At 40.9% G+C, this 26,351-nt stretch overlaps 1 protein-coding gene across 2 annotated transcripts in view; it reads left to right on the top strand.

Annotated features, from left to right (window-relative positions):
- ADAMTS7 (ADAM metallopeptidase with thrombospondin type 1 motif 7) overlaps positions 1 to 26,351 on the top strand; it is a 147,742-nt gene that overhangs the window by 90,377 nt on the left and 31,014 nt on the right. The window contains exons 12-23 of one of the 2 annotated variants that reach the window (XM_073653493.1): positions 1,087 to 1,256; positions 3,905 to 4,038; positions 6,380 to 6,500; positions 9,586 to 9,830; positions 14,096 to 14,237; positions 14,501 to 14,627; positions 14,744 to 14,957; positions 15,047 to 16,384; positions 20,297 to 20,449; positions 22,068 to 22,241; positions 22,714 to 22,860; positions 23,066 to 23,225. In XM_073653493.1, coding sequence (XP_073509594.1) covers positions 1,087 to 1,256; positions 3,905 to 4,038; positions 6,380 to 6,500; positions 9,586 to 9,830; positions 14,096 to 14,237; positions 14,501 to 14,627; positions 14,744 to 14,957; positions 15,047 to 16,384; positions 20,297 to 20,449; positions 22,068 to 22,241; positions 22,714 to 22,860; positions 23,066 to 23,225 — 3,125 coding nt within the window. The remainder of the gene's footprint in view (positions 1 to 1,086; positions 1,257 to 3,904; positions 4,039 to 6,379; positions 6,501 to 9,585; positions 9,831 to 14,095; positions 14,238 to 14,500; positions 14,628 to 14,743; positions 14,958 to 15,046; positions 16,385 to 20,296; positions 20,450 to 22,067; positions 22,242 to 22,713; positions 22,861 to 23,065; positions 23,226 to 26,351) is intronic. The other variant, XM_073653494.1, reaches the window with a different exon arrangement.

The raw sequence follows: 26,351 nt of genomic DNA on the forward strand, positions 1-26,351 counted from the left end.
AGGCCACATTCACACTATCAGTATTTGGTCAGTATTTTCCATCAGTATTTATAAGCCAAAACCAGGAGTGGAACAATCAGAGGAAAAATATAATAGAAACATGCCACCACTTATGTATTTATCACCCACTCCTGGTTTTGGCTTACAAATACTGAGGTAAAATACTGACCAAATACTGAATGTGTGAACGTGGCCTCAAGGATAAATACTGCGGAGAGAAAAAATCTCAGTGCTTCACTGAAGTCCAGCCGGAATAAACCACTCATTTGCACTGGACTTCAGTGGAGTTCTGTAATTAGTTTTATTGTAAGTTTGTGTAGAACCTTAAGATGTTCACACGACATCTTGTCCCAGCATTTTGAGAGTGGAAAACGCTGAAAACAAGCCTCTATAAAAATGCTCAAAAGAATGGATCTATTCAATTCTACCTTACGAATTGCTATCCATATGTTGAGGTTTTTGCGCTTCATTTAAACACCTAGGATTTCAAGAGACGCCAAATGGTAAAGAGAGGTAACGTCCATTCTTTTGCCATTTTCCGCTAAGAAGATGCATAGTAGTTTACAATAGAAGTCAATAGGAAGGCTAAAAAACCGAAAAAATGCTACTGTTTTCTTCATTGTTACTGGAATTTTAAAAAGTCTTGAAAAAGACTGAAAAGACTCAGTGTGTACAGGCACTTATGTGGATCTACTTGTGGTTCAGTGAAACAACAGAGGAAATCCAACAAAACAACATAAGATTTCCTGGTGGGAGCAGAAGAATTTCCACATTTTATCATTTAATCTTTGAAGCTCTGTATCAGGAAACAATGCTGTGATTGTTATGATCGTTATTATCATAAAGTTAAAGGCTTAGAGGTTCTTTAGTTCATTAAGATTTATTTGCCGCTTCCTCCATAATCTTTGGGTATTATAAAGGGCTGGTGCCTTGATATTTGTATCAGGATGGGGCTGCTTGTGTGGCCACCAGATTGCTGGAGATCTTGGGCAGATCTTAACCACTTGATATGTTCAAAGGAGCTTATTTGTTGGATGCACACAACATAAAAACACAGATTTGCCATGGTGTTTCTTTGCTTATAAGGCCAAGATATGGAGGAAAATACTGTCTAGGAGAAAGAAAACGATACCGTGTGTGCAACATTCTGCCTTGTACCCCAGGAGCCCCATCCTTCAGACATATGCAGTGTTCCCAATTTGATTCATTTCCTTACAAAGGAAAACTTCATCGCTGGAGTCCAGTATTAATGGCTAGTAAGTAGAAGGATAACTATTACTCCATCTGTATTCCATAGTACCTTACTTTTCATTTATCATGACACTAATGTTTAGCACACTCTATAGTATGTGCACTGATTCTGCAGGGAAAATGGTTTAACATAGAGAAAAATGCTCTGACATCATATTATCCTTAGTCCATAGGGATCTAAACAGCCAGCTTTCCTGCATTTGTGAGGCTGCACTACTGAAAAACACTAGGGATAGTTTATCTGCATATCATACAGTAAGGCTACTTTCACATTGCGTTCTTGCCCAAGTTCAGTGGTCCCACCGGGTCTTGCGTCCGAACCCACCACATAACAGGATTCGTGCTTATGCGCCAACGGGGCCGTAGACTATAATAATGCCGATAAAGTCAACGTGCGTTCTGCCGTGCATCATTTTTGGGCTTATACGCCTACTGGAGGTGGACACTCAGATGTAGTAGACTGCGTCTGAGTGTCCACTTCCAGTAGACGTATACGCCCGAAATGATGCCCTGGCGGGACCACTGAACTTGGGCAAGAACACAATGTGAAAGAATCATAGAATGTTAGAGTTGGAAGGGACCACCAGGGTCATCGTGTCCAACCCCCTGCTCAATGCAGGATTCACTAACCCATCTCAGACAGATGTCTGTCCTTCCTCTCTTTGAAGACGTCCATTGAAGAACTCACCACCTCTCGTGGCCGCCTGTTCCACTCGTTAACCACCCTCACTGTCAAAAAGTTTTTTCAAATATCGAATCTGTATCTTCTCACATTCAGTTTCATCCCATTACTTCTAGTCTAAGGAGCTTAAGCAATATACAGTGGTGCTTGAAAGTTTGTGAACCCTTCCAAATTTTCCATATTTCTTCATCAATTTAACCCAAACTTACATGAGATTTTCACACAAGTCCTAAAAGTAGATACAGAGAACCAAATCAAAGAAATTAGCCAAAAGTATTAAGCTGTGTCATTTTTTTGTTGAGATAAATTATTCAATATTATGTTTGAGTGGCAAAAGTATGTGAACCTTTGGGATTAGCTGATAATTAGAATCTGGTGTTTCAATCAATGGGATGACAATCAGAGGTGAGTGGGTGACCTGTTTAGGGATCTATCAAAGGCTATGTTCCCACGATGCAGAAGTGCTCCGTTTTTTTCCTGCATCTCCCTGGCAGAAAAAACGCATGCAGATTTTACATGCGTTTTTCCTGCCAGGGACAAGCGTAAGTGAAGCGTTTTTCACATACGATTTCGCATGCGAGTTGTCAAGAGCTTTGCAAGCAATTTTAGCATCACTTGGAAAGTGCTTGACAACTTGGTCACAGTATATAAATCCATGCAACCGGCATGGATTTATATAGTGTGACCAAGTTATAGTAAAAAGTAAAAGAATGGTAAAAAATTAACCTTATACTCACCTTCCGATGGCCCCCGGTCTCCTTCGGTGCGTCCGGTGTGTAGGGCGGCTCGCGGTGGTCTAAAAGGACCTTCCATGATGTCATTTATTCATGTGACAGGTCACATGACCGCCGACGTCAGCAGTCGCTTGACCTGTCACATGGAAGGACCTTTAAGACCATCTTGAGCCGCCGGGAAGCCAGGACGCATCGCTATGGAGACCGGGGGCCATCAGAAGGTGAGTATAATGTATTTTTTTATTTTAAATTCTTTTTTTTTACAGGTACTATGATACCCGGGTCTGGATCAGAGTCTCCTCTTCTCCAGACCCGGGTACCATCCGCACATTGAATCGCTTAATATCTGCATGTGCACATGTAGTCATGCAGATATTAAGCGATTCAATGCAAGTCAATGGTGGTGAAAACACCGTGAGTACGCAAAATAATTGGTAGTGCTGCGTTTTTTTCCGCAATGATAATCCGCAGCGGAAATTTCTGCAGCATGTGCACAGCACATGCGGATTATCATTGGGGAATATTGCAGACCTTCTACCAAGCGGTTTTTAAGCGTTTTTGTGGCAGAATTGCCGTTGCGGAAACACTTAAAAAACGCATAGTGGGCACAGAGCCAAAGTCTGATCTTAACAATAGATGTTTGTGGAAGTCTATCAGGGCCCAAACAAAGGAGATTTTTGAGGACCTCAGAAAAAGAGCTGCTGATGTTCATCAGGCTGGAAAAGGTTAGAAAAAAATTCTGAAGTATTCACAAACTTTCAAGCACCGCTGTATTATTCACTGGGTTATACAGTCTATTCCAGCCCATAACTAGCGTAGATTTCTATTTGTGGCACATGGACCATTCACAGTGTGACAGATCTATTAAGAGGCGTGCACATTGTTTAAACAGCGCTCTAGTAAGACGGGCCAATGAAATGGCGGTCTAACATAAATGTTGCCCTTTTTGTTTCAATTCCTTACAATGTTCAAGATACTTTTTGCTGTTGTGAATGCGGACAATAAGAAGCTGCAAAACTACAAATATCCAGGTCTGTTCTCATCTGAGAAGTGGATGTATTTTGCAGAGTTGCAGACAGATAATATTTATGTAAATCGGGAGATGGGGCAGGGTGGGATCTCCAGACACCTTCAATCCATGCCCCCTTTACATCTCTGCTTACAAGTGCCCACCAGCCCTTCCTAGCTACATTCCTGGCCTCTCGTAATTTGTGTATTAATCTTTTCTCCTTCATAGTCAATCCATGTGAACTCCACTGCCAGTCGGACACAGGGTACTTTGCTGAGAAGCTGCGGGATGCGGTGATCGATGGAACACCGTGTTATGAGAGGAATACAAGCCGCGATATGTGCATCAATGGCATTTGTAAGGTATGGCTTATAGGAGACACTTTACTGCATGGCTTCTCTTTTCATTTACGTTTTCCCTTCTTAATAGAGTTGAGGAAAAACATTCTTAGGACCACTTTTCAGAGCCCACATCAGCTGATCGTGGCTGCCGGACAGGCCCAGCTTTGGACAGAGTGTCTAAAAATTTCAGACTTTTAAACAAAATTTGAAATTCAACTATTCAAGTCATACAAGGCTTTTTATCTGAGGCTGATGAAGAATGATGGGGGTAAAAGATCAGTAATAGATCACTGTGTCTCCATACAGTGTCAGGTTATCAGCAGCACATCTTCTGTTTACACTCAGCAATATGCTGCCGAGAACGATGATTTTTGTTCCGGCATAAACAGTCCAATTACCCGATGAATAGGCAGCATTTTGCCTGTTAGTTGAATGACCTTTTTCCACCTTCTGTCTCTCTCCTACAGTGTCGTCTTTTATAAATGGTGGTGCCATAAAAACACTGAATGCCACACACACACACACACACACACACAGTATGTTACTCACACACGTAATACACAGTGTAGGACATACCAGCCTCTCTCCTCCTGTTCAGTTCCTCCTCTTGGCTCCTGCAAGGTGAAAGACCTTTAGGGTATGTGCCCACGATGCAGAAAATTTCTGCAGCGTTTCTGCATGTTCTTGGCAGTCAAAAACGCTTGCGGATTTTACAAGCGTTTTTGACGCGTTTTTGCAGTGTTTTTACATGTGGATTTGCCATGCGTTTTTCTAGCGCACAAATAATGGACATGCTGCGGATTTTTGAGCTCATCAAAAACGCTGTGGAAAAATCCGCAGCATGGGCATTGAAATTGCGGATTCTCATTGGGGACCATGGGGGGACGGATTACCAAGCGTTTCACAAGCGTTTACGCTGCGGAAATTCCGCAGCATATACGCTTGTAAAACGCTACGTGGGCACACAGCCTTAGTCTTGTAATGATCACATGACCATGCTGTCAACTAATGTTCTCCTGCACTTCTAACCTTGGAAACTGTACTGATAATGCAAGTCTGGCGCTATCAATGCAGTTTCTGGCTTCTACAGGCTGGGGTCTCTTTTGAGGATGGGGGGATGTATGTTACACATTGTATTTAACACGCGCACCCACCCTGTATGTTACACACACCACATACAGTATATTACACACACTGTATGTCACATACTGTAAGTTACATACACATACGCACTGTATGTCTCACGCACACACTGTTTGTCACACACATTACATGTTACACCCACAGTGTATTACACACATGCTATGTATTACACACACACACACACACACACACTGTATGTTACACCCACACGTTATATATTACACACACTGTATTTAACACACACACATAGCACACAGTGTAGAGGACATACCAGGCTCTCTCCTGTTCAGTTTATCCTCCAGGCTCCCACAAGGTTAAAGACTTTTAGGCACATAATGATCACGTGACCATAATGTCACTAAAAGTTTTTTCTGCACAGTACAGTGGAAACTACTGATAATGGAAGACTGGGCAATTGCCCAGTTGGCTTCTCTCTAACGCTTGCCCTACTGTAAGGCTGGAGGACTGTGAACCTCCTACCCTCTGCAGCATCCCCTGCACCTCTTGTGATTAGTAAGCCCTACAACGTCATTATGTTGCGGCATGATGTATGCATTAAGACACACTTGGCCTACTAATCAGTAGAGGCACCAGGGATGCTAGCAGTACTGTAATAGGGCCACACTCTTGCAAATATTTTTTATTAACTTTACTTCTTAATATTACTTATATTTTATGGAAGTATTGGTCATTTGTTAACGTATTTCTAAAGAATGCATTATTATTTGTGTTGTAAACTTGTTGAACACATTTAAGGGAACTTGTCAGCTCATTTTTACATTTAGGTTTAATGGTATGGGATTGTAGCTGCTTGTACCTCCAATAAAAATACTTTTTTTGTAGAGATCCTATGTGCCCATCATGAGCAATGTAACATAGAAGCTGTATCCAGGTCAGACTGGACGTGCACTGGGGGCGAGTCGTAGCACTTGCTCTGCTTCTTAGTAGTGCATTGACATGCCCCCAGTGCGCTTTTAGCCTGATTTTCATATGGCTTCTATGCTAGACTTTTACTAACTAAAAGATGAGATCTCTACAAAAAAAACATATTTTTTTCTTGAATGACAGAAACCTATAACATCATAACACTATTTCTATTTTTTAAAATGTGCTGACAGGCTCCCTTTAACCTACCATACAAAATTGTCAGATGTCAGCGTTTGCTAAGATGCCAATAATATAGTTAAAAATAACATATGTTCTGTATCTTACTATGCAGAACATTGGCTGCGACTATGAGATTGACTCGAATGCGGTGGAGGATCGCTGCGGTGTTTGCCATGGGGACTCTTCTTCATGTCACACTGTGCATAAAACATTTGAGGATAGTGATGGGCTTGGTGAGTTTTCCTCAGGGGAGCAGAAGCTATCATGTCCTTCCATTGGTAGGATAGGCTAAAGAAGATAACGTTTCCTATAAAAAAATATTACATCCTTAGATCTTTTTCTTGTGAATGGGTTTAAAATCATTGAATCAAAGATTGTCATTTTTTTGCACTGATCAATCTACAATAAGTTCTGTATTATTCTAGCCATTCATTACGATTTACAATTATTGATCATTTATTAATTGAAGCAGAACTTTTCACCTACGTGGAGGGGTAGTGCCACATGGAGCAGTGGTGGTCTTCTTCCCATGTTCCTACCTTCTGCCATCACTTGAAGAGCCAATTAGTTGTAAGCATTATTATTAGAATGGTCATCATCTGTATGAAGCTTTTTCAAGAGATATCAAAGACTTGTAAATTGAGGTAAGGGTAAGGTGTCAGGAAAGGCACTAACAACCATAACAATACCAAAAACAAAAAACATGCCAGGACTGGAATAATAACATGATTGATTAAAAATTAATGAACTTTATTAAATACTAATACATAAAAACATATAATAAATTCGCAAATTACAGACACACGGACAAAATGGTGGATGAGATACTGTAGGAACTCAAATAACACATACTAGATATGAATGAATGAAATATTCTCATTGAATACTTTGTTCTGTACAAAGTTGAATGTGCTGACAACAAAATCACACAAAATCATCAATGGAAATCTAATGTATTAATCAATGGAGTCCTGGATTTGGAGTCACCCCCAAAATTAAAGTGGAAAAACACACTACAGGCTGATCCAACTTTGATGTAATGTCCTTAAAACAAGTCAAAATGAGGCTCAGTATTGTGTGTGGCCTCCATGTACCTGTATGACCTCCTTACAACGCCTGGGCATGCTCCTGATGAGGTTGCGGATGGTCTCCTGTTGGATCTCCTCCCAGACCGGCCCTCCAAAGAAATGCCACCCCACACCATTACTGACCCACAGCCAAACCGGTCATGCTGAAGGATGTTGCAGGCAGCAGATCTCTCTCCACGGCATCTCCAGACTCTGTCACGTCTGTCACATGTGCTCAGTGTGAACCTGCTTTCATCTGTGAAGAGCACAGGGTGCCAGTGGCGACTTTGCCAATCCTGGTGTTCTGTGGCAAATGCCAAGTGTCCTGCACGGTGTTGGGCTGTGAGCACAATCCCCATCTGTGGACGTCAGGCCCTCATACCACCCTCATGGAGTCAGTTTTTAACCGTTTGTACAGACACATGCACATTTGTGACCTGCTCTTCCTTGCACAAAGGAGGAGGTAACGGTCCTGCTACTGGGTTGTTGCCGTCCTATGGCCCCCTCCACATCTCCTGGTATCTGCTCCATGCTCTGGCCACTGTGCTGACAGACACAGCTACCCTTCTTGCCACAGCTCGCACTGATGTGCCATCCTGGATGAACTGCACTACCTGAGCAACTTCTGTGGGTTGTACTGTAGACACCGCCTCATGCTACTGTACCTCTAGGGGTGAGAGCTATGGCAAAATGAAAAAGTGACCAAAACAACAGCCAAAAAGGATGAGAACAGAGAAATGGTCTGTGGTCACCACCTGCAGAACCACTCCTTTATCTTGCTAATTGCCTATCATTTCTACCAGTTGTCTGTTCCATTTGCACAACAGCAGGAGAAATGGATTCACAATCAGTGTTGCTTCATAACTGGACAGGTACATTTCACAGAAGTGTTATTGACTTGGAGTTAAAAAACACAATGTAAGTGCTCCCTTTAATTTTTTGAGCAGGATAGATAGATAGATAGATAGATAGATAGATAGATAGATAGATAGATAGATAGATAGATAGATAGATAGATAGATGATATATTAATTAGGTAAGGTATGCAGTATACAAATAGTCACCCAATAACTATGACCATATACAAATGGACATAGAGGAGTTATATACACTGCTGCCTACAGACACATATAACAGACAGTATCAAATACAAAGTATAATAACTAGTAAAAATACTCACCCAACAAACACCCGACATGCGTTTCACAAATGCTTAGTCAGGGGTCCATTTGTGAAACGTGCGTTGGGTGTTTGGTGGATTTTCATGTTTTTATGTATTTGTATTTAATAAAGTTCATTCATTTTTAATCAATCATGTTATTATTCTAGTCCTGCCACGTTTTTTTTGTTTTTGGTATTGTTATTTCAAGAGATAGTAGAACATTTATACCAGTATTTGGAAAGCCAGACTGCTGCTGAGTTTCCTACTTAAAAGGTTATTAAAAATTATTAGTCAGGGAATGGATGCAGGAAAACAACTAAGTTCCTAAGCACACCTCAGAATACTGTTAAAGAGAGTCAGTCTGTTTTAACCCCTCAAAACTTCTGACAGCACTGAGAACTGGGAGAACAATATCTAATAATATATGTCATGCTTTTTCTTTAAGGGAATCTATAACCAGGTTCTTGCTACCTAATCTGAGAGCAACATAATGTAGAGACAGAGACCCTGATTCCAGCAACATGTCACTTACCGGACTGCTTGGTGTAGTTTTAATACATTAGTGTCAATAGTTGTGACAAGACACATCATTTATGTTATAGAATGCATCAAATCCTGTATGGAATACGTTGGGTGTAATACACACGTAAGTTAAAGAAATGCATTGCTGAACATGTGTATGATGCCCTAAATAAAACTACCTGTGTGTCGGGGGCAGCCAAGCATTTTGTTGATACACATAATATAGATTTATAGTTTTTTACATTTATGGCATAGAAAGTCAATGAATCGGTGAGAGGAGGAGATTGGGTTAAACTTGTCCATAAAAGAGAGACAACTTATGCTCGAAGAGCGTAAGATTAACATATATCTATTTAAACTTGTTCTAATAAAATAAATTAATTTTATGGAGTTCTAGATCTTTAAAGATTTCACTTGATTTATTTCCCGCCATCCTATTCCCCAGTGAATATTTTGCAATATAATGTTATTACGTTCCCAAGGAGCAAAGTGCATAAATTTGGGTGGTAAGAATGTAAGAATCATCATCACACATTTTCTGTTCTTAAAGCATCTGTTTGCTTTCAGGATACGTTGACATTGGTCTGATCCCACCGGGCGCTCGTGAAATCCAGATTGAAGAAGTAGCAGAGGCGGGAAACTTCTTAGCATTACGAAGTGAAGATCCAGAGAAATATTTCCTAAATGGCAGATGGACAATACAGTGGAATGGAGATTATCAGGCTGCGGGGACAACCTTCACCTATACCCGCACTGGAAATCTGGAAAACCTGACTGCACCTGGACCAACATATGAGCCTGTGTGGATACAGGTAATATGGTCATCAGAATTTCTAGACATACAGTACAGACCAAAAGTTTGGACACACCTTCTCATTTAAAGATTTTTCTGTATTTTCATGACTATGAAAATTGTACATTCACAATGAAGGCATCAAAACTATGAATTAACACATGTGGAATTATATACTTAACAAAAAAGTGTGAAACAACTGAAAATATGTCTTATATTCTAGGTTCTTCAAAGTAGCCACCTTTTGCTTTGATGGCTGCTTTGCACACTCTTGGCATTCTCTTGATGAGCTTCAAGAGGTAGTCACCGGAAATGGTTTTCACTTCACAGGTGTGCCCTGTCAGGTTTAATAAGTGGGATTTCTTGCCTTATAAATGGGGTTGGGAATATCAGTTGTGTTGTGCAGAAGTCTGGTGGATACACAGCTGATAGTCCTACTGAATAGACTGTTAGAATTTGTATTATGGCAAGAAAAAAGCAGCTAAGTAAAGAAAAATGAGTGGCCATTATTACTTTAAGAAATGAAGGTCAGTCAGTGCGAAAAATTGGGAAAACTTTGAAAGTGTCACCAAGTGCAGTTGCAAAAACCATCAAGCGCTACAAAGAAACTGGCTCACATGAGGACCGCCCCAGGAAAGGAAGACCAAGAGTCACCTCTGCTTCTGAGGATAAGTTTATCCGAGTCACCAGCCTCAGAAATCGCAGGTTAACAGCAGCTCAGATTAGAGACCAGGTCAATGCCACACAGAGTTCTAGCAGCAGACACATCTCTACAACAACTGCTAAGAGGAGACTTTGTGCAGCAGGCCTTCATGGTAAAATAGCTGCTAGGAAACCACTGCTAAGCACAGGCAACAAGCAGAAGAGACTTGTTTAGTCTAAAGAACACAAGGAATGGACATTAGACCAGCGGAAATCTGTGCTTTGGTCTGATGAGTCCAAATTTGAGATATTTGGTTCCAACCACCGTGTCTTTGTGCGACGCAGAAAAGGTGAATGGATGGACTCTACATGCCTGGTTCCCACCGTGAAGCATGGAGGAGGAGGTGTGATGGTGTGGGGGTGCTTTGCTGATGACACTGTTGGCGATTTATTCAAAATTGAAGGCATACTGAACCAGCATGTCTACCACAACATCTTGCAGCGGCATGCTATTCCGTCCGGTTTGCGTTTAGTTGGACCATCATTTATTTTTCAACAGGACAATGACCCCAAACACACCTCCAGGCTGTGTAAGGGCTATTTGACCAAGAAGGAGAGTGATGGGGTGCTACGCCAGATGACCTGGCCTCCACAGTCACCAGACCTGAACCCAATTGAGATGGTTTGGGGTGAGCTGGACCGCAGAGTGAAGGCAAAAGGGCCAACAAGTGCTAAGCATCTCTGGGAACTCCTTCAAGATTGTTGGAAGACCATTTCCAGTGACTACCTCTTGAAGCTCATCAAGAGAATGCCAAGAGTGTGCAAAGCAGTCATCAAAGCAAAAGGTGGCTACTTTGAAGAACCTAGAATATAAGACATATTTTCAGTTGTTTCACACTTTTTTGTTAAGTATATAATTCCACATGTGTTAATTCATAGTTTTGATGCCTTCATTGTGAATGTACAACTTTCATAATCATGAAAATACAGAAAAATCTTTAAATGAGAAGGTGTGTCCAAACTTTTGGTCTGTACTGTATTATTATTATTATACACTGGTATTCAGAAGGCTATCTTAAAATATTGTCTGGGAATTTAAAAAAAGTGAGCTAAGAACAAGAAAAGCTCTAAAATATAAAAAAACAACAACCATTAAGCACACATTAAAGTCCTTGCTGCTCCGGTGCTGCCACTTCTGCAGCAAAGAGGTCAGTTACATAATTGACCTAAGCACTGCAGACAATCAGCGGACATGCTTCAGCAGTCGCGCACCATACTTGCCAGCACCACCGCTGCAGCCAGTGAATGACTACAACTATCATATAAATGGTGTTCATGACGTCTTAACTGCTGGACCTGCAAAGACCACTAGAGAATCGATGTCTGAGCGGCGGGGGATTTTATCTAGTGAATAATAGTTTTTTTTTTAGTTTATAACATTTCCTGCTTTCTGTAAATTTTTTGTAAAATGCAATATAACTATTTTGTTTAATTACCTCTTTACTAACCCTTAACCCATTTGCGACCTTAGTTCCAGTTTCAATTATTGCGTTTTCGTTTTTTTGCTTCCCTTCATTCCAGAGCCATAACTTTTTTATTTTTCAGTCAATATGGCCATGTGAGGGCTTGTTTTTTGTGGGACAAGTTGTACTTTTGAATGATATCATTGGTTTTAACATATCTTGTACTAGAAACGGGGAAAAAATTTAAAGTGTGGTGAAATTGTAAAAAAAAGTGCAATTCTACTATTTTTTTACCATGTTTACTGAATGCTAAAACTGACCTGCCATTATTATTCTCCAGGTCATTGTGAGTTTGTAGACACCAAACATGTATAGGTTCTTTTTTACTTAAGTGGTGAAAAAAAAATCCAATTTTGAAAAAAAAATGGTGCCATTTTCCGAGACCCATAATGTCTCCTTTTTTTGGGATCTGGCGTATGGTGAGGGCTTATTTTTTTGCATGCCGAGCTGACCTTTTTATTGATACCATTTTGCGGTAGATATGATTTTTTGATCGCCCATTATTGCATTTTATGCTGAGGTGACCAAAAAAAACGTAATTCAGGCGTCTTGATTTTTTTCTCTCATTACGCTGTTTACTGACCCGATTTATTGTTTTTATATTTTGATAGATCGGGCGATTCTGAATGCAGCGATACCAAATACGTGTATTTTTTTAAAAAAATTATGGTTTTATTTTAAATGGGGCGGGTGAGGAGGGTGATTTGAACTTTTATATTTTTAATTTTTTTTTTATATTTTTAAAAACATTTTTTTTTTACTTTTTACTTGCTTCAATAGTCTCCATGGGAGTCTAGAAGCTGCAATCATTAGATCTCCTGTATGTAGCAGAAATGCTCAGTTGCTCATAGCATCCTTGCAATGACAACCGCAAAGGTCTGCTGCAGACCCTGGGTTGTCATGTCAACCCATCGGCAACACGCGGTCATGTGACATGGGCGCCGATGGGTGGTACTAGTGACGTCCTTCCGCCTCGGTTATGTCAGTTTGACAGCAGCATTTAACATGTTAACAGCCGTGGGTGGATCGCGATCCCATCCGCAGCTGTTAGGGGTAACATGACAGCTGATCAGATTAGCTGTCATGTGCCCGGTAACATGCGGGCTCAGCGCCAGAGTCCGCTTTTAGTGCAGAGATACCACCTTGGACGTACGGATACATCCAAGGTGATAAAGGAGTTAAAGCACCACTGTAGCGTTTTTTTTTATTGCAGCACTGGAGTAGTGCAACTAATCTAAGTTCCCTGCCCCTAGTCTTATGCTTACCAGCTGCCATCTTCATCTTTTATCATTGTCACTCTCTTCATCCTCTGCAGGTTGTGACCTTCCGGATCTCTCCAGTGTTTACTGGATGTGCCGGAAGTTACTACTCAATGTAAGTCTATGAGAGGCAGAATGAGGATCTCATGGACTTACATTAAGAGCTTGTTGTGATAGTTACCTTTGACTTCCGGTCAGTCAGAAGTTGTGGTCATAAGATGACGGTGCAGGGCCAGAGCAGCACTAGGAAGAGCAGAAGACCGCAGCTGGTAAGTATAGTACTAGGGTAAGGGAACTTACATTAGTAACACCACTTCAGCGCTGAAATAAAAAAAAACGCTGGAATGGTGTTTTAAAGGAAACCTGTCACCGTGCCAAAAGTGGGAATTTTTTGCTCTTATTTTATTCGCACTGCTCTCCTGAGTTTTCTGGTGTGTTTTTTGTAAATCTGGCACAGGATTCCAAAGATATAGACCTATTTATTCAGTGACAATTATAGGAATACCCTTTTTTATGGCAGACTTCCTGGCAGTTATTTCATTAAAGCCACGTTCACACTATCAGTATTTGGTCAGTATTCTACATCAGTATTTGTAAGCCAAAATGAGGGCTGAAACAATGAGAGGAAAAGTATAATAGAAACACGTCACCACTTCTGTATTTATCACCCACTCCTGGTTTTGGCTTACAAATACTGATGTAAAATACAGACCAAATACTGAATGTGTGAACGTGGCCTAACACTTCAGTCATCTTTACATAACTGATAACAGGGGAAAATAAACTGCAGGCAACAGAAGCAGATAGCCATTTATTTGCACAATTTCCATATAAACCTGAGTATTCTTTTGCGGTTTTAGCTCCTGTTCCAGGAGAAGAATCCTGGTGTCCGGTACCAGTATACCGTAAGGAGGGATCTAGATGACAGCAATGAGATTCAACCCCCAGATTTTTCATGGAGATATGGCGCATGGTCTGAATGCTCTGCCACATGTGGCACAGGTAAGAGGGATAAGCTTTGGAAGTCGGGTGCGCTCCATGTACCGCCATATGGTGCCTATGTTTGTTCAGCAAGGCATTTCAGAGTTATACCAAATTATGAAATCTGAGTCATAAAGGGTACAGTAGACCCCCATATGCGGTTCTCATATCAATGCTCCGTACAACATGGAGCATGTACAGAGTCGTAATGAGTTACTTGGATCATGTCATCAACACTGCAGCAATAAGTGTAAAAAAATGTTAATTTCATATTTTGATGTCAGGGGTGCAGCGGCAGCTAGTGCACTGCGTGGAGAAAGTTGCCGGTCTGGTAGAAGAAAGGTATTGTGACTCATTGACAAGACCAGATGACAGACGAAGGAACTGCAATGAGGAGCTTTGTCCTCCAAGGTGACTTAGACTTCAGTATATCTTTTTTCCTCTAGCAACTAGACATTGTACTATGTTCTGATCCTTTGTGTTAATTATAATAATGATAATATTCTGCTCATTTTTATTTTTCACAGGTGGTGGGTGGGAGAGTGGCAGCAGTGCTCTATCACGTGTGGGACCGGTGGTGTACAGAAGAGAACTGTCTTATGTATTCAACGGGTGGGATTGGATGAACAACGTGCGTTGCTACCTTCAGACTGTCAGCACCTTCCTAAACCTGAATCCAGTATTACCTGCAGCCATCGTCAACCCTGCCCTGCGGTTTGGCATCATGGAAATTGGAGCCAGGTGGGTAGTCGGAAAGAAAAAAAAATGACCAAAGAACATTTTTTTAAATAAAAGATATCTATGATGTGTACATTTTTTATGTCATTTAGTGCTCGGTCTCATGTGGAGATGGGTTCCAGCATCGAGATGTGTACTGTGATAATGACCTTGAAGATGGTGCCTGTGATTTCTCAGAGCGCCCTATCAGCAAGCGAGTATGTATGATGCCATTTTGCATTCCAGTTTTCAACCCGTTTGACTGGACTGGAAGTGGAGGATCCAGCAAAGAGATTTTTAATGAAATTTTTCCAGGTCTGCCAAGGTCTTCTAATACCAACCAGAATTCATTAGAAGATAACTCCATCTCTGAAGGAGACTATTCTAGTGTCGGAGATGGCAATCAGGGAAAAGTTGGGAGGACATTTGTTGATGACTTCTATTATGATTACAACTTTATTAATTTTCACGAGGATTTGACATATGGACCAGTAGAAGACAATAATTTTAATGGAGGTGAAGAATTAGAGCCAGAATACCTTCCAACACATGTCTCTCATCAGGGAATTGAAAATGGACAACAGGGTACTGAAAATATCCAGTCCACAGGAAACTCAAATGGTCATTTTGCCACAATATCTAGTGAGAGCTTGAAGTCCTCAGTAGACCCTGGTATTTTAGTAGAAGACCAAACTGATGTAAATATACCTGTAGAAACACCTACAGCTTCAACAGAATCCTTCTTGGTAGAACAATACACTCCCACATCCAATAATCAGGAAAGACATACCAATGATGGATCAAGACATCAAGATCACTTGGTGCCAACAGCTGACGTGCCAGATAAAACCATGGCCGGAAGCTTCCCTGAAAGTTTTATATATTCAACTCTACCTCCTCTTCATACACAAAAATCTACGTCTGCACACTATGTTCCCACTTCTTTTCCAGACTTGCTTTACAAAACTTCTCAATATCCCATCACATCAGATGAGTTGGATACATTTACAGACCAAATATTAGAGAATGATGAACTCACCAAACCAGATCTGCCATCTAAACAAGAGACAAGCACTTTACTGAATTATCCTTGGTTTTCTACATCACCACTAGATAATGACCTTTCAGATTTTTTCTTGACTTCTTCAAAGCCAAATTCTGTTGGTCCTGTACCTACTATAAAATCTGCTTTGCGTGAAAGATACAACTACATAACATCTAATGGTCCACAAATGACTTCACCTTCACCCAAGATGACAACTCCAGCCCTCATAGACATCCTGACGTCTGCCACAACACACATTCCAAGCCATTATCATGGAGGAAACACTTATCCTCCTCTCAAGGAGGAAGTAACAAGAGATTCTGCGGCACCTCAATACAATCTCTCCTTATCAAATGGAGGTGACAAACTGGTGAGAAGTTACTGGGAAGTTGGAAACTGGAGTGAGGTAAGATTTTTAATGTTAGCAGATAGTACAATGGAAACCCAAGAAAGAAAGTTGCGAGACAGAAAGAACTGTTTCCTAAATCATTGTCCTATCTAACCATTATTACATCTAGATCTGTTGATGAGTTTGCCAGTCCCACTTAATTAACTCTAAATCAAGTAGTGAAGTCAGGTACTGACTAAGAGTGATCCAGACCAAAAGACAATACAGTCATGGGCCAATTTTTAACCCGGATAGATAATGCATTAGGGGATAATGGAGAATGCCTCCAACTTTCGCAGTCACCCCTATCACCTATTTAGCTAGATTCTGGCTGAGGGTGACGAGAGGTTATACAAGATGATAAGTAAGATCATTCATTAGGATGCATTCCATAGTAATGCCTTCAATCTACATTCTTGGAGTCTCCCTTTGCGAAGTGCTGTAACTGACTACAGCTGTGGGTATGCACTGGCCATTGGCCCCAAGGCAACGCTTGAATCGAAGGTCGACCACTCATGGTAGTTTCTCTAGGTTCCATGACTCCAGAAAATGTGATAATGGCATGAAAGAATTTATAATTGTGGTATAAAATGTAACTTTTGCTAATAAAAGCTAAAAAATAAGAGGGGACCTATAGCTACCTATTATGTAAAGTATAAAACATGTCTATACAGAAGCACTGGAACCTTTTATGACACATATGAGTCATTGTCTGCAACAAGTGGCATGCTGATAGAAATCCTTTCTCATCAGTATTCTTTGTGAGGAAAATTAGCTGGTTTTATGCTCAGATGACCATAGACTTCTCTTCTGACACCCCCATACACACACAATTGAGCGTGCATGAGATTTGAATGAAGAGGGGAGTAAGCTGTTGCCAGACTTTGTTGGCTTTTCTCCCCCAAGAGTAAAAATATTGTGCATGTTAAAATCTGACAACCTTTTCATCCCATCTGAAGTTTGAGCAGCCCCATGTCCCTTAGATGATTATCCCAGCACACAAAAATTGGTGGATTTAGTCAACATTAATGTAATTTGTATAGCCAATTTTAGGATCAAAAGGATCGGACATGTTTATCATGCTCGACTTTTCGACATCTGCTGTTGGTGAAGAGCTGGGAAATCCCCTTACAGATTAAATAGTCGGCTGATCACACAGATTTCCACAAGTTTTACTGACATCCATCCAATGTATCTTGTCACCTTAAAGCTACACTCCAGTCAAAACTGAAAATTTGACTATACATTGGCGATTGCATTAGCGCTGATCTTGTCACAGACAGAGGAGGGGGAGAGTGCATTTCTTAGTCTTTACAACAGCACTCCATAGCAATATCTGAAATGGCAGTGGATATTTTTGAAGTAGAAAACGATGCTCCAACTCGGAAGTAACTGGGGCAGCAAGAAGCACAAGGAAGGGCATTAAATATATTGCCTTTACATGTCACTTGTTGATTTTAAAGGGGTTGTCCCACAAACAAAGTACATTTAATTATTAGATCTTGGAATAGTAATAAATTGAAAAATTAGAAGTGATAATAAATGTTCCTGTGCTGAGATAGTTTTATGCTATGCTATGTACTGTGTAATGGCTATGTCCGACCATGCACAGCTGCTCCAGTTCATGTTCGGCACACGCCACAGCTCCTGGCCATGGGGGAAGCATAAGATCCTTATGATAATTGAGTATACAGATGAAACAGAGGGGCTCACAGCTTCTGCTTTCTGAGGTAACACATTTCTCTGCTTGAGGTAACACAGATGTGAGTGTTTCTGCTACATCTCCAGCCAACTGAACGCATCATAAATCAAGTTGGTAATATGGCCTCAGTGGTAGCCAGAGCTCCTACTGACTTGATTTATGATGAGCTCAGGGGACTTAGGACACAGCAGAAACACTCTCTCCTGTTGAAATGTGTTACCTCAGAAAGCTGCACTTGTGAGACCCTACTGTTTTGTCTGTATACTCACTTATCATTATTGACTTATGCTTCTTCCCCTGGACAGGAGCTGAGGTATGTGGCAACCGTGAACTGAAGCAGCTCTGCATGGCCAGACACAGCCATTACACAGTACATAGCAGGGGCAAATTTATAAGATTATCTCAGCACAGGAACATTGTTTTTTAACACATCCAATTGTGGTATTTATTAGTATTCCAAGATCTATTGATTTAAATGTACTTTGTTCTTGGGAAAACCTCTTTTAGTTTTAAACTGAAGAGTCACTTTAAGAGAAAAACAAGTTTTTTTTGTGTCGTTTGGTTTGGCATTAGAGGGCTTGAACCAGTATAGACCCGCTTTACTCCACAAATGTAAGTGCTTTTACTTAGAATAAACATAAAGCTTTACAAAGTAATTAAAAAATGTTAATGCCAGACAGTAATCTATTGAGGTTAGAACAAACATTTTCAAGTCCCGGAGATGTCAGCGGTTTCTTTTGGAACATTAGTTTGACGCAGTAGTGTTCACAATGTTTTAGTATTTGAAAATGGAGAAAACTAAAAAATATTGTGTAAAGGTGAAGCTACACATTATTGGTCAAGGAAGAGCAGAAACTTTTGTTACTGTAAGAAATTTAAAAGGAGACCTGTCAAGTTCCTAAGGCTCCAAAGCCACCAATGTTATGTTTCACAGGTTTATTCTTGCATCCTAGCAAAGTGTTTGATTTCCTAGACAAACGATCTTACCTGTAATCTCGCTCTCCTGGGCGTGACGTCACCTTCACTGCCTCCGTTATATCTATTACTATCAATTACTATGCCTTTCTGGACAGTGTAGCAGGCTTCACAGACAGGACATCATGTGCTTGCGGATTCATGATATGATGGAGACAGTGAAGAAGACTCCAACAACACCAAGAGAGCATAATTACTGAGGTTGAGCATTGGGGCCGGCTGTCAGTCAGTGACAGGGATGCAGTTACAGCCACTGCTCCCCGTACAGAGGGGTGACTGAACACACGCCGGTGTCGCCCCCGTGGCTGAAACCAGAACACTGCGGGGGAATAAAGTACATTTTTTCCCCGGCAGCGTGAGCCTAAGTTCACAGCCCTATTAACCTTGAGATTAACCCCATATCTGCAGGCTAATAGCATTTTTACAGCTGACAGGTTCCCTTTAGAGCGGACCTTTTAACATTTTGCGCCGGTTAAATGGATTGCATCATGTAAAATGTAGTTTGTTTGTTTTTTTTATTTCTCATCTCTGTTGCAGAAAAATGAGCTTGTCAAGTTTTGATTTTATTTTATGCCAAAACCAACAGAGCATTAACAGAGAATTGTCTCTGGGGCCTCTTGCTTAGGATAGGTCAACATCCTGAGAGAGGTGGGGGGGGGACACATTTCCAGAGAATGTCCGAACATTCTTTCACCTGTAATGACACAGCCATATTCTCCTCTGCGATCGCTCTGCTGGCATCTACTGTGTAGAGTAGAGCAGATCTACAGTATGTGTCACTACAAACACCTCTTGCAGCTTTCATTTAACAGTGGTCAGTATGGGGGGAGGAAGAATAGAGCAGAGCTCACAGTGCACAAGTGAAATCCTGTTCTCACCATTTCTAGGGGCGTGTTCTTTTTCCCCTGCATGACACCTCATGCTTATGATTGGTCAACATCATATAGAGGAAAAAGTACACACCCCCAGAGAAGAATCTTTGCTAAAACCCTGTTGGTCTTAGCACAAGTCAGAATCTAAACGTTACAAGCTAATATCTCTGCAACAGAAAGGAGAAATTAAAAAATAATTAATATGATTGAAAACAAAATAATTTCATAACTGACAAATCCACTTGTTTGTGTAAATTGGACCATTCAAAGATGAATAGTTATGTAAAGTGATGCAGACATTTTGCATGGTCTATAAATTTAGTCTGTGTACTAGCAGTATACAGTGACATGTTTTATTACGGCATGTCCTCTGTCTTGTAGTGCTCCACCACCTGTGGTCTTGGTGCAATGTGGCGTACAGTTATATGCAGAGAAGATGACAATGGTACATGTGATATCAATACTAAGCCAGCTCCGGCTCGACGCTGCTACCTACGGCCTTGTGCATCTTGGACAGTTGGAAACTGGAGCAAGGTAATCAACCTTACTATCCACAAGGGTCAAAAAGTGACAACCATGAACCAACACTGTACACTTAGGTTTACATATGAATAATAAATGCATGAATCAAGTTAGTCAATCATGAATAATATATTTTGTTACTTGTAGATTATGTAGGACAAACATTTTTAAATCAATAATTTCTACATCTTATACTTATGGTTAAAAAAAATCAATCACTTTTGAGGGAATTATACATGTACTGTATATTAAAAACACTGGGGCTCGTTTGCTAAAACTGGAGCATATTTAGACTGTCTAGTCTAAGTTTACTTATTCTATTGGTTGGCTTACTTCTGTGCATAAAGTTAGGCCTCATTCAGATGCCCCTGATTTTTCTGGTGCCCAAAAAAGTCCTCAGTGTTTTTCATCATTGTTTGGTCATTGTTTGAGTTGCTACCAATCAAAAACGGACATGTTTCCATGTTTTGTGAACTCAGGGTCCAGAAAAAAAAACCTGACCAGTAAATAGCACCATAAACTTTAATGAGTGTATAGTCTATATGTGAAAAACATAGATGGAACACATACGTGAAAAACGGACATCTGAAGGAGGTCTTATGCCAATTTGTGGCTCAATTTGAGTGCAATTTTGGCTCACTCAATCGCAACTCAGGTCCTTTTCTGACCGGCTACGTGTAAAACAAAGGTTAAAAACTACATAATAAATGTTATGCGCGCCATGAGAGATTTTTTTTGTCATAAATAAAGCCATAAATCTCTTACATGTAGCTCAGTAAATAGGTCCTAGAGTATTCAGATGTTTCATGGATCAAACTCGCCAATGCAAGTCAATGGGTCCCCTATTTATTGAAGATGGATTTTCTGGAGGATAAGGCATTTCCTAGAGTGTCTGCAATAATGAAACTTTGAATTTATGGTTGCTGAAGAGTATTTCATGTATTCAAATGTGTTTTAAGTTTTTTGAAACAGAAAAATAGAGCAATATGAAGACTTTAGAGTGCAGGAATACCATTATTTGATATTCTTTGGAGTTTTACAGTTGTGCAGTGTTACAGAACAAATTTTTTTAATAGGATATTGGATAGACACAAAGTTCATCCTATGTTTTATCATAAAAGGGGTTGTCCAAATTTTGTGACAATTTTTTCTTAAATGCATTTACTTGGGGCTGAAAATAATTATTGCAATTGAGTTTCATTGAAATTTTTGCATTGTTTACTTTCTATAGCCTTTGTGTTGCACTGACTATTGCTGGCAGCAGAATGAGTTAACTGAGAATCTGTCAGTCAGCACGTTGTGACAGTCTGACAAGAGATTGAAACTCTTTTATCTGCATTTTTCTGAGCTCCTTTCTGCTGAATTATGACCGCAGACCACATCAAAGTTTGTGCAGGGGAACAACGAGCCTGTAAAAGTCAAAGTGATACAACATTTTTAATGAAACCCAACTGTAAAAATAATTTTAGCGGCAAATATATGCATTAAAGTAAAAAAAATGTCTCTACCCCCTTTTCCACCAAACATAAGTTTTTGGTGTCTTGAGATCAAACTCCCAATAAAGCTTTTATCTGTCTCCTTACGTTTTATGTATGAAAGGCTTTCAGTCAGAAAACATTTATTTCTACAGTGTTCAAGTAGTTGTGGGCCTGGAGTCCGGGTAAGAGATGTCCAATGTGTAGATATGCGGGACAAGAGGCAGCTAAGACCTTTCCATTGTCAGAGTACTGTCCACAAGCCACGGATGCAGACAGTGTGTCATGAGCTGAAGTGTATGGACTGGTATGTTTCGTCGTGGAGGGAGGTAAGTAATGGGGGCAAGGACAAGGGTAGAAAAAAATCTCGGTCAAAAATTCAATACACAAAAAGCATTATGTACACAGGCAGCTTATAATTACTGTAGAAATAACTTGTAGAAATGGAGATATATAATGATGAGAACTAACTATACAAATACACAAACTCGGACTGGCCCACAGGAGAGCAGGAAAATCCTCCGGTGGGGCATCGCCCTCTTATATGAGCAGTACTTGGCACAATACACTTGATTCACCATATACAGACAGAGGCAGCATCTTATTCATTTACCAATCTACCCAGTTTATTGCTATAGAAATTTGTGAATGAGAATAAAGTTATATTTGCATGTAGCTGAAATATGGGGCCCTGGAGTTGAGATTACTGGTGGGCCTGTGGCACTCAAGTCTGACACTGCAAATATATATTGGGTGTAAATTTTTGGACTACAAGCATACCACGTTTTTTTGTCCTTTCAGTGTTCAGAGGAGTGTGGTGGGGGCATGCAGCAGCGGCTGGTCACCTGCCCCCAGGTCGGACGCTGCGATGGAGGTCTGAAGCCCAACAGCAGCCGTTCTTGTAATGTTCATCCTTGTACTACATGGGCCGTAGGGCCCTGGGGTCAGGTAAGTGGCACAAACATTTTAGTCCTTCAACCAAAGCTTGTAATACTGATGCCATACTCCCCATATTAACCTTCTATAAAAGGGCTGCTGTACTAACCTGCTTCTTCCAAGATAAATTGCATTTGGGGTCTTTATTTGCCCCATTACAATCCTTTTACTCTCTCTTTTACTATTTGGGCTGTCTTCACGCTTTGGCTGCATACAGTGCACAGCTTCCTGCGGAGGGGGTATCCAGCGGCGTCAGGTGAAATGCGTGAACAAAAGGACGGGGGCCGCCGAAGAAGATAATAATCTGTGCGACCATGAGCCATGGCCGGAAAATCTTCAGAAATGTAACCCACAGGACTGCCAGCAAAACAATGCCAGTAAGTGCCCCTCATTTCTGAGGCTCCATATCTAACAATTAGGTGGGCTTTCTTTCCCCCTCCTAACACATTATTATTATTATTTATTTTTAAAGCACCATTGATTCCCTGGTACTGTACATGTGAAGAGGGTTTCCATCCAAAATACATATATAATTTACAATGAACAAGCTAACAGTGACAGTCTGGTACAGAGGGGAGTGGACCCTGCCCTCACCAGTGTTCACTCCTAATAGTGATCAATGTGCACCTATAAGGGCACCCTGTCAGCACATTTTACATATGGAAACTGTTCTATGGTTGTATAGCTGCTTGTCCCCTATATAAAAATGATACCTTTTTTGTAGAGATCTGCTGAATGAGCCATGAAAAATCTAATATAGAAATAATATGCAAATCAGGCAGTTAGTGCAGTGGGGGCGTGTCTACCTACTTGGCTTGCTTACCTACCAATGGGTACTCCATTCAACCAGATTACAAAGGACCCCTGTTGGTGTTCAGTGGGGTCCCAGTGGTGGTAAGCGAGATTCTCTTTGTACAGGTATTCCTAGCTGGATTATAGTTGAGGGAACTCCGGGTGCATGTCTTTACTTGACAACACCTTTAAAGGGGTTGTCCAGCTAAAACAAAAAGGGTAAATGACTTTCAATTAGTAAGTTAAAGAATCACTCCCATCAAAGCTTTTATCCTCTTAATATATTGCAGTCATATTATATAGCACTGTGTAATTACAATTGCTCAGTTTGCCTTTCTACCCAGATAATTCTTCTCTTTGTCCTATGTAGAAACAGGAAGTCTCTTGTCCCTGCATTTATCATTTTCCCTCTTCATTTCCTGACCCAGCTGCTCATCCTCCCCCCTGCCGGGGACTTTTGAGGTAACTCGTGACTTGTGCAGAGAAAATTGACCTCCTGTTTCTACATAGAGCTAAGAAGGATTCAGACAGTCTGTTTTTAATCAAATGACATCATAGACCTAATGGAAAACAGAAGGATTAGCTGGGTAGAAAGTGCAATTGTAAGTGCACAGTGCTATATAATGCGATGATTGCAATATATTAAGAGGATAAAAACTTTGATGGGATGAGTACTTCTTTAATAATATACTTTACATCTGCCCTGATTTTTTTTTACTTGTCATGTCCACTTCCAGTTTGATGTACAGCATTTTCTCTATTGGCTCATGAGCCCAGCTGTGGGTGAAGGGGGCTGGCGACTGCTCATTTCAATAGGTAATTCAGGCCCTGGTATAGAAGGGCTCAGCTACTTAAATGAGCAGCCAGCCCCCTTTGCACACAACTCTGCTCTGGTCATGTGCTGACACGGGAAATAATGTACTGTATTGGACACAAGCTGGAAGAGGAGCTGCCAGGACCAGAACTTGTAGCTGAAGATCAGACATCGTTCAGGCATAACTTATATTAGTAGTTTACATAATGTACTAATTGAGGTTCAATTATAAGAGATAAACTCACACTGTGCTCTGCCTTTTAACTACATTTGTAGCTACAGCAAGTTAATTTGTTGTCATTAGAGATGAGCAGATCAATACACAAAGGATCAATTTTGGTTCAGTTTCCTGCAAATGCGAACATTTTGAGAATTGACTCGTGGTTCGCAAAAAAAAAAAAAAATACTTGTACCATTTCCCACACTGCTAAATTCATGATTCATTGCCGCATAGGCCTTCCCGTAATGCCCTGCAGTTATGACATCTAGCGGATTATCATACCTTGTACAGTGGTGGTCAGTACCTGGGTCATCACATATCAGCATGGCAGAGTCACTGGGTAAGTCCCTCTCTACTGTAGAGTATAAGCGCTTATGATCAGCGAGGTCCTCTCTCCTGTAGAGTGTAAGCTCTTATTATCAGCGAGGTCCTCTCTCCTGTGGAATGTAAGCTCTTATGGTTAGCTGGGTCCTCTCTCCAGTAGAGTGTAAACTCTTATGGTCAGCTGGGTCCTCTCTCTCTCCTGTGAGTGTAAACTCTTATGATCTGCGGGGTCCTCTCTATCTCCTGTAGAGTTTAAGCTCTTATGATCAGTGGGGGCCTCTATCTTTATCCTGTAGAGTGTAAGCTCTTCTGGTCAGCGAGGTCCTCTCTGTATCCTGTAGAGTAAGCTGTTATGATCAGCGAAGTCCTCTCTCCTGTAGAGTGTAAGCTCTTATGATCAGCGGGGTCCTTTCTCCTGTAGAGTGTAAGCTCTTATGATCAGCGAGGTCCTCTCTCCTGTAGAGTGTAAGCTCTTATTATCAGTGAGGTCCTCTCTCCTGTGGAATGTAAGCTCTTATGGTTAGCTGGGTCCTCTCTCCAGTAGAGTGTAAGTTCTTATGATCAGCAGGGTCCTCTCTCTCGCTTCTTTAGAGTGTAAGCTTTTATGGTCAGCAGGGTCATCTCTCTCTCCTGTAGAGTGTAAACTCTCATGGTCAGCGGGGTGCTCTCTCTCTTCTGTATAGTGTGAGCTCTTATGGTCAGCGGGGTCCTCTCTCTCTCCTGTAGAGTGTAAGCTCTTATGGTCAGCGGGGTCCTCTCTCCTGTAGAGTGTAAGCTCTTATGGTCAGCGGGGTCCTCTCTCTCTCTTGTAGAGTGTAAGCTCTTATGGTCAGCAGTGTGCTCTTTCTCTCCCGTACAGTGTAAGCTATAATGGTCAGCGGGGTCCTCTCTCTCCTGTAGAGTGTATGCTCTTATGGTCAGCGGGGTCCTCTCTCTCTCCTGTAGAGTGTAAGCTCTTATGGTCAGCTTAGTCCTCTCTCTCTTCCGTGTAGAGTGTAAGCTCTTATGGTCACCAGGATCCTCTCTGTCCTGTAGAGTGTAAGCTCTTATGGTCAGTGGGGTCTTCCTTCTCACTCTCCCCCATGTGTATCTTTCAAGTAAATACCAGCTCTCCAGTATTGAGATTTTCACAAATTTATTCACTGCAAATCTATTTTTTTTTTTAAATTTGGACATCTGTGAATTTGAATTTCAAAAGATCCGCTCTTCTCTAGTTGCCATTGTTATGATTGCAAACTTTTTTTGTGATTGCAGTTATCTTCCACAGTAAATATTAGTAATATGTCTAGGATATTGTCTAAATAGCCAGGAGAGCTTAATTTTTGCAGGAAAACTAATAAAAACAATCATTGC

This window comes from Phyllobates terribilis, unplaced genomic scaffold (genome assembly GCF_046119375.1).
Source record: "Phyllobates terribilis strain yellow unplaced genomic scaffold, ASM4611937v1 Scaffold_11__3_contigs__length_659146591, whole genome shotgun sequence".
Classification (NCBI taxonomy): Eukaryota; Metazoa; Chordata; class Amphibia; order Anura; family Dendrobatidae; genus Phyllobates; species Phyllobates terribilis.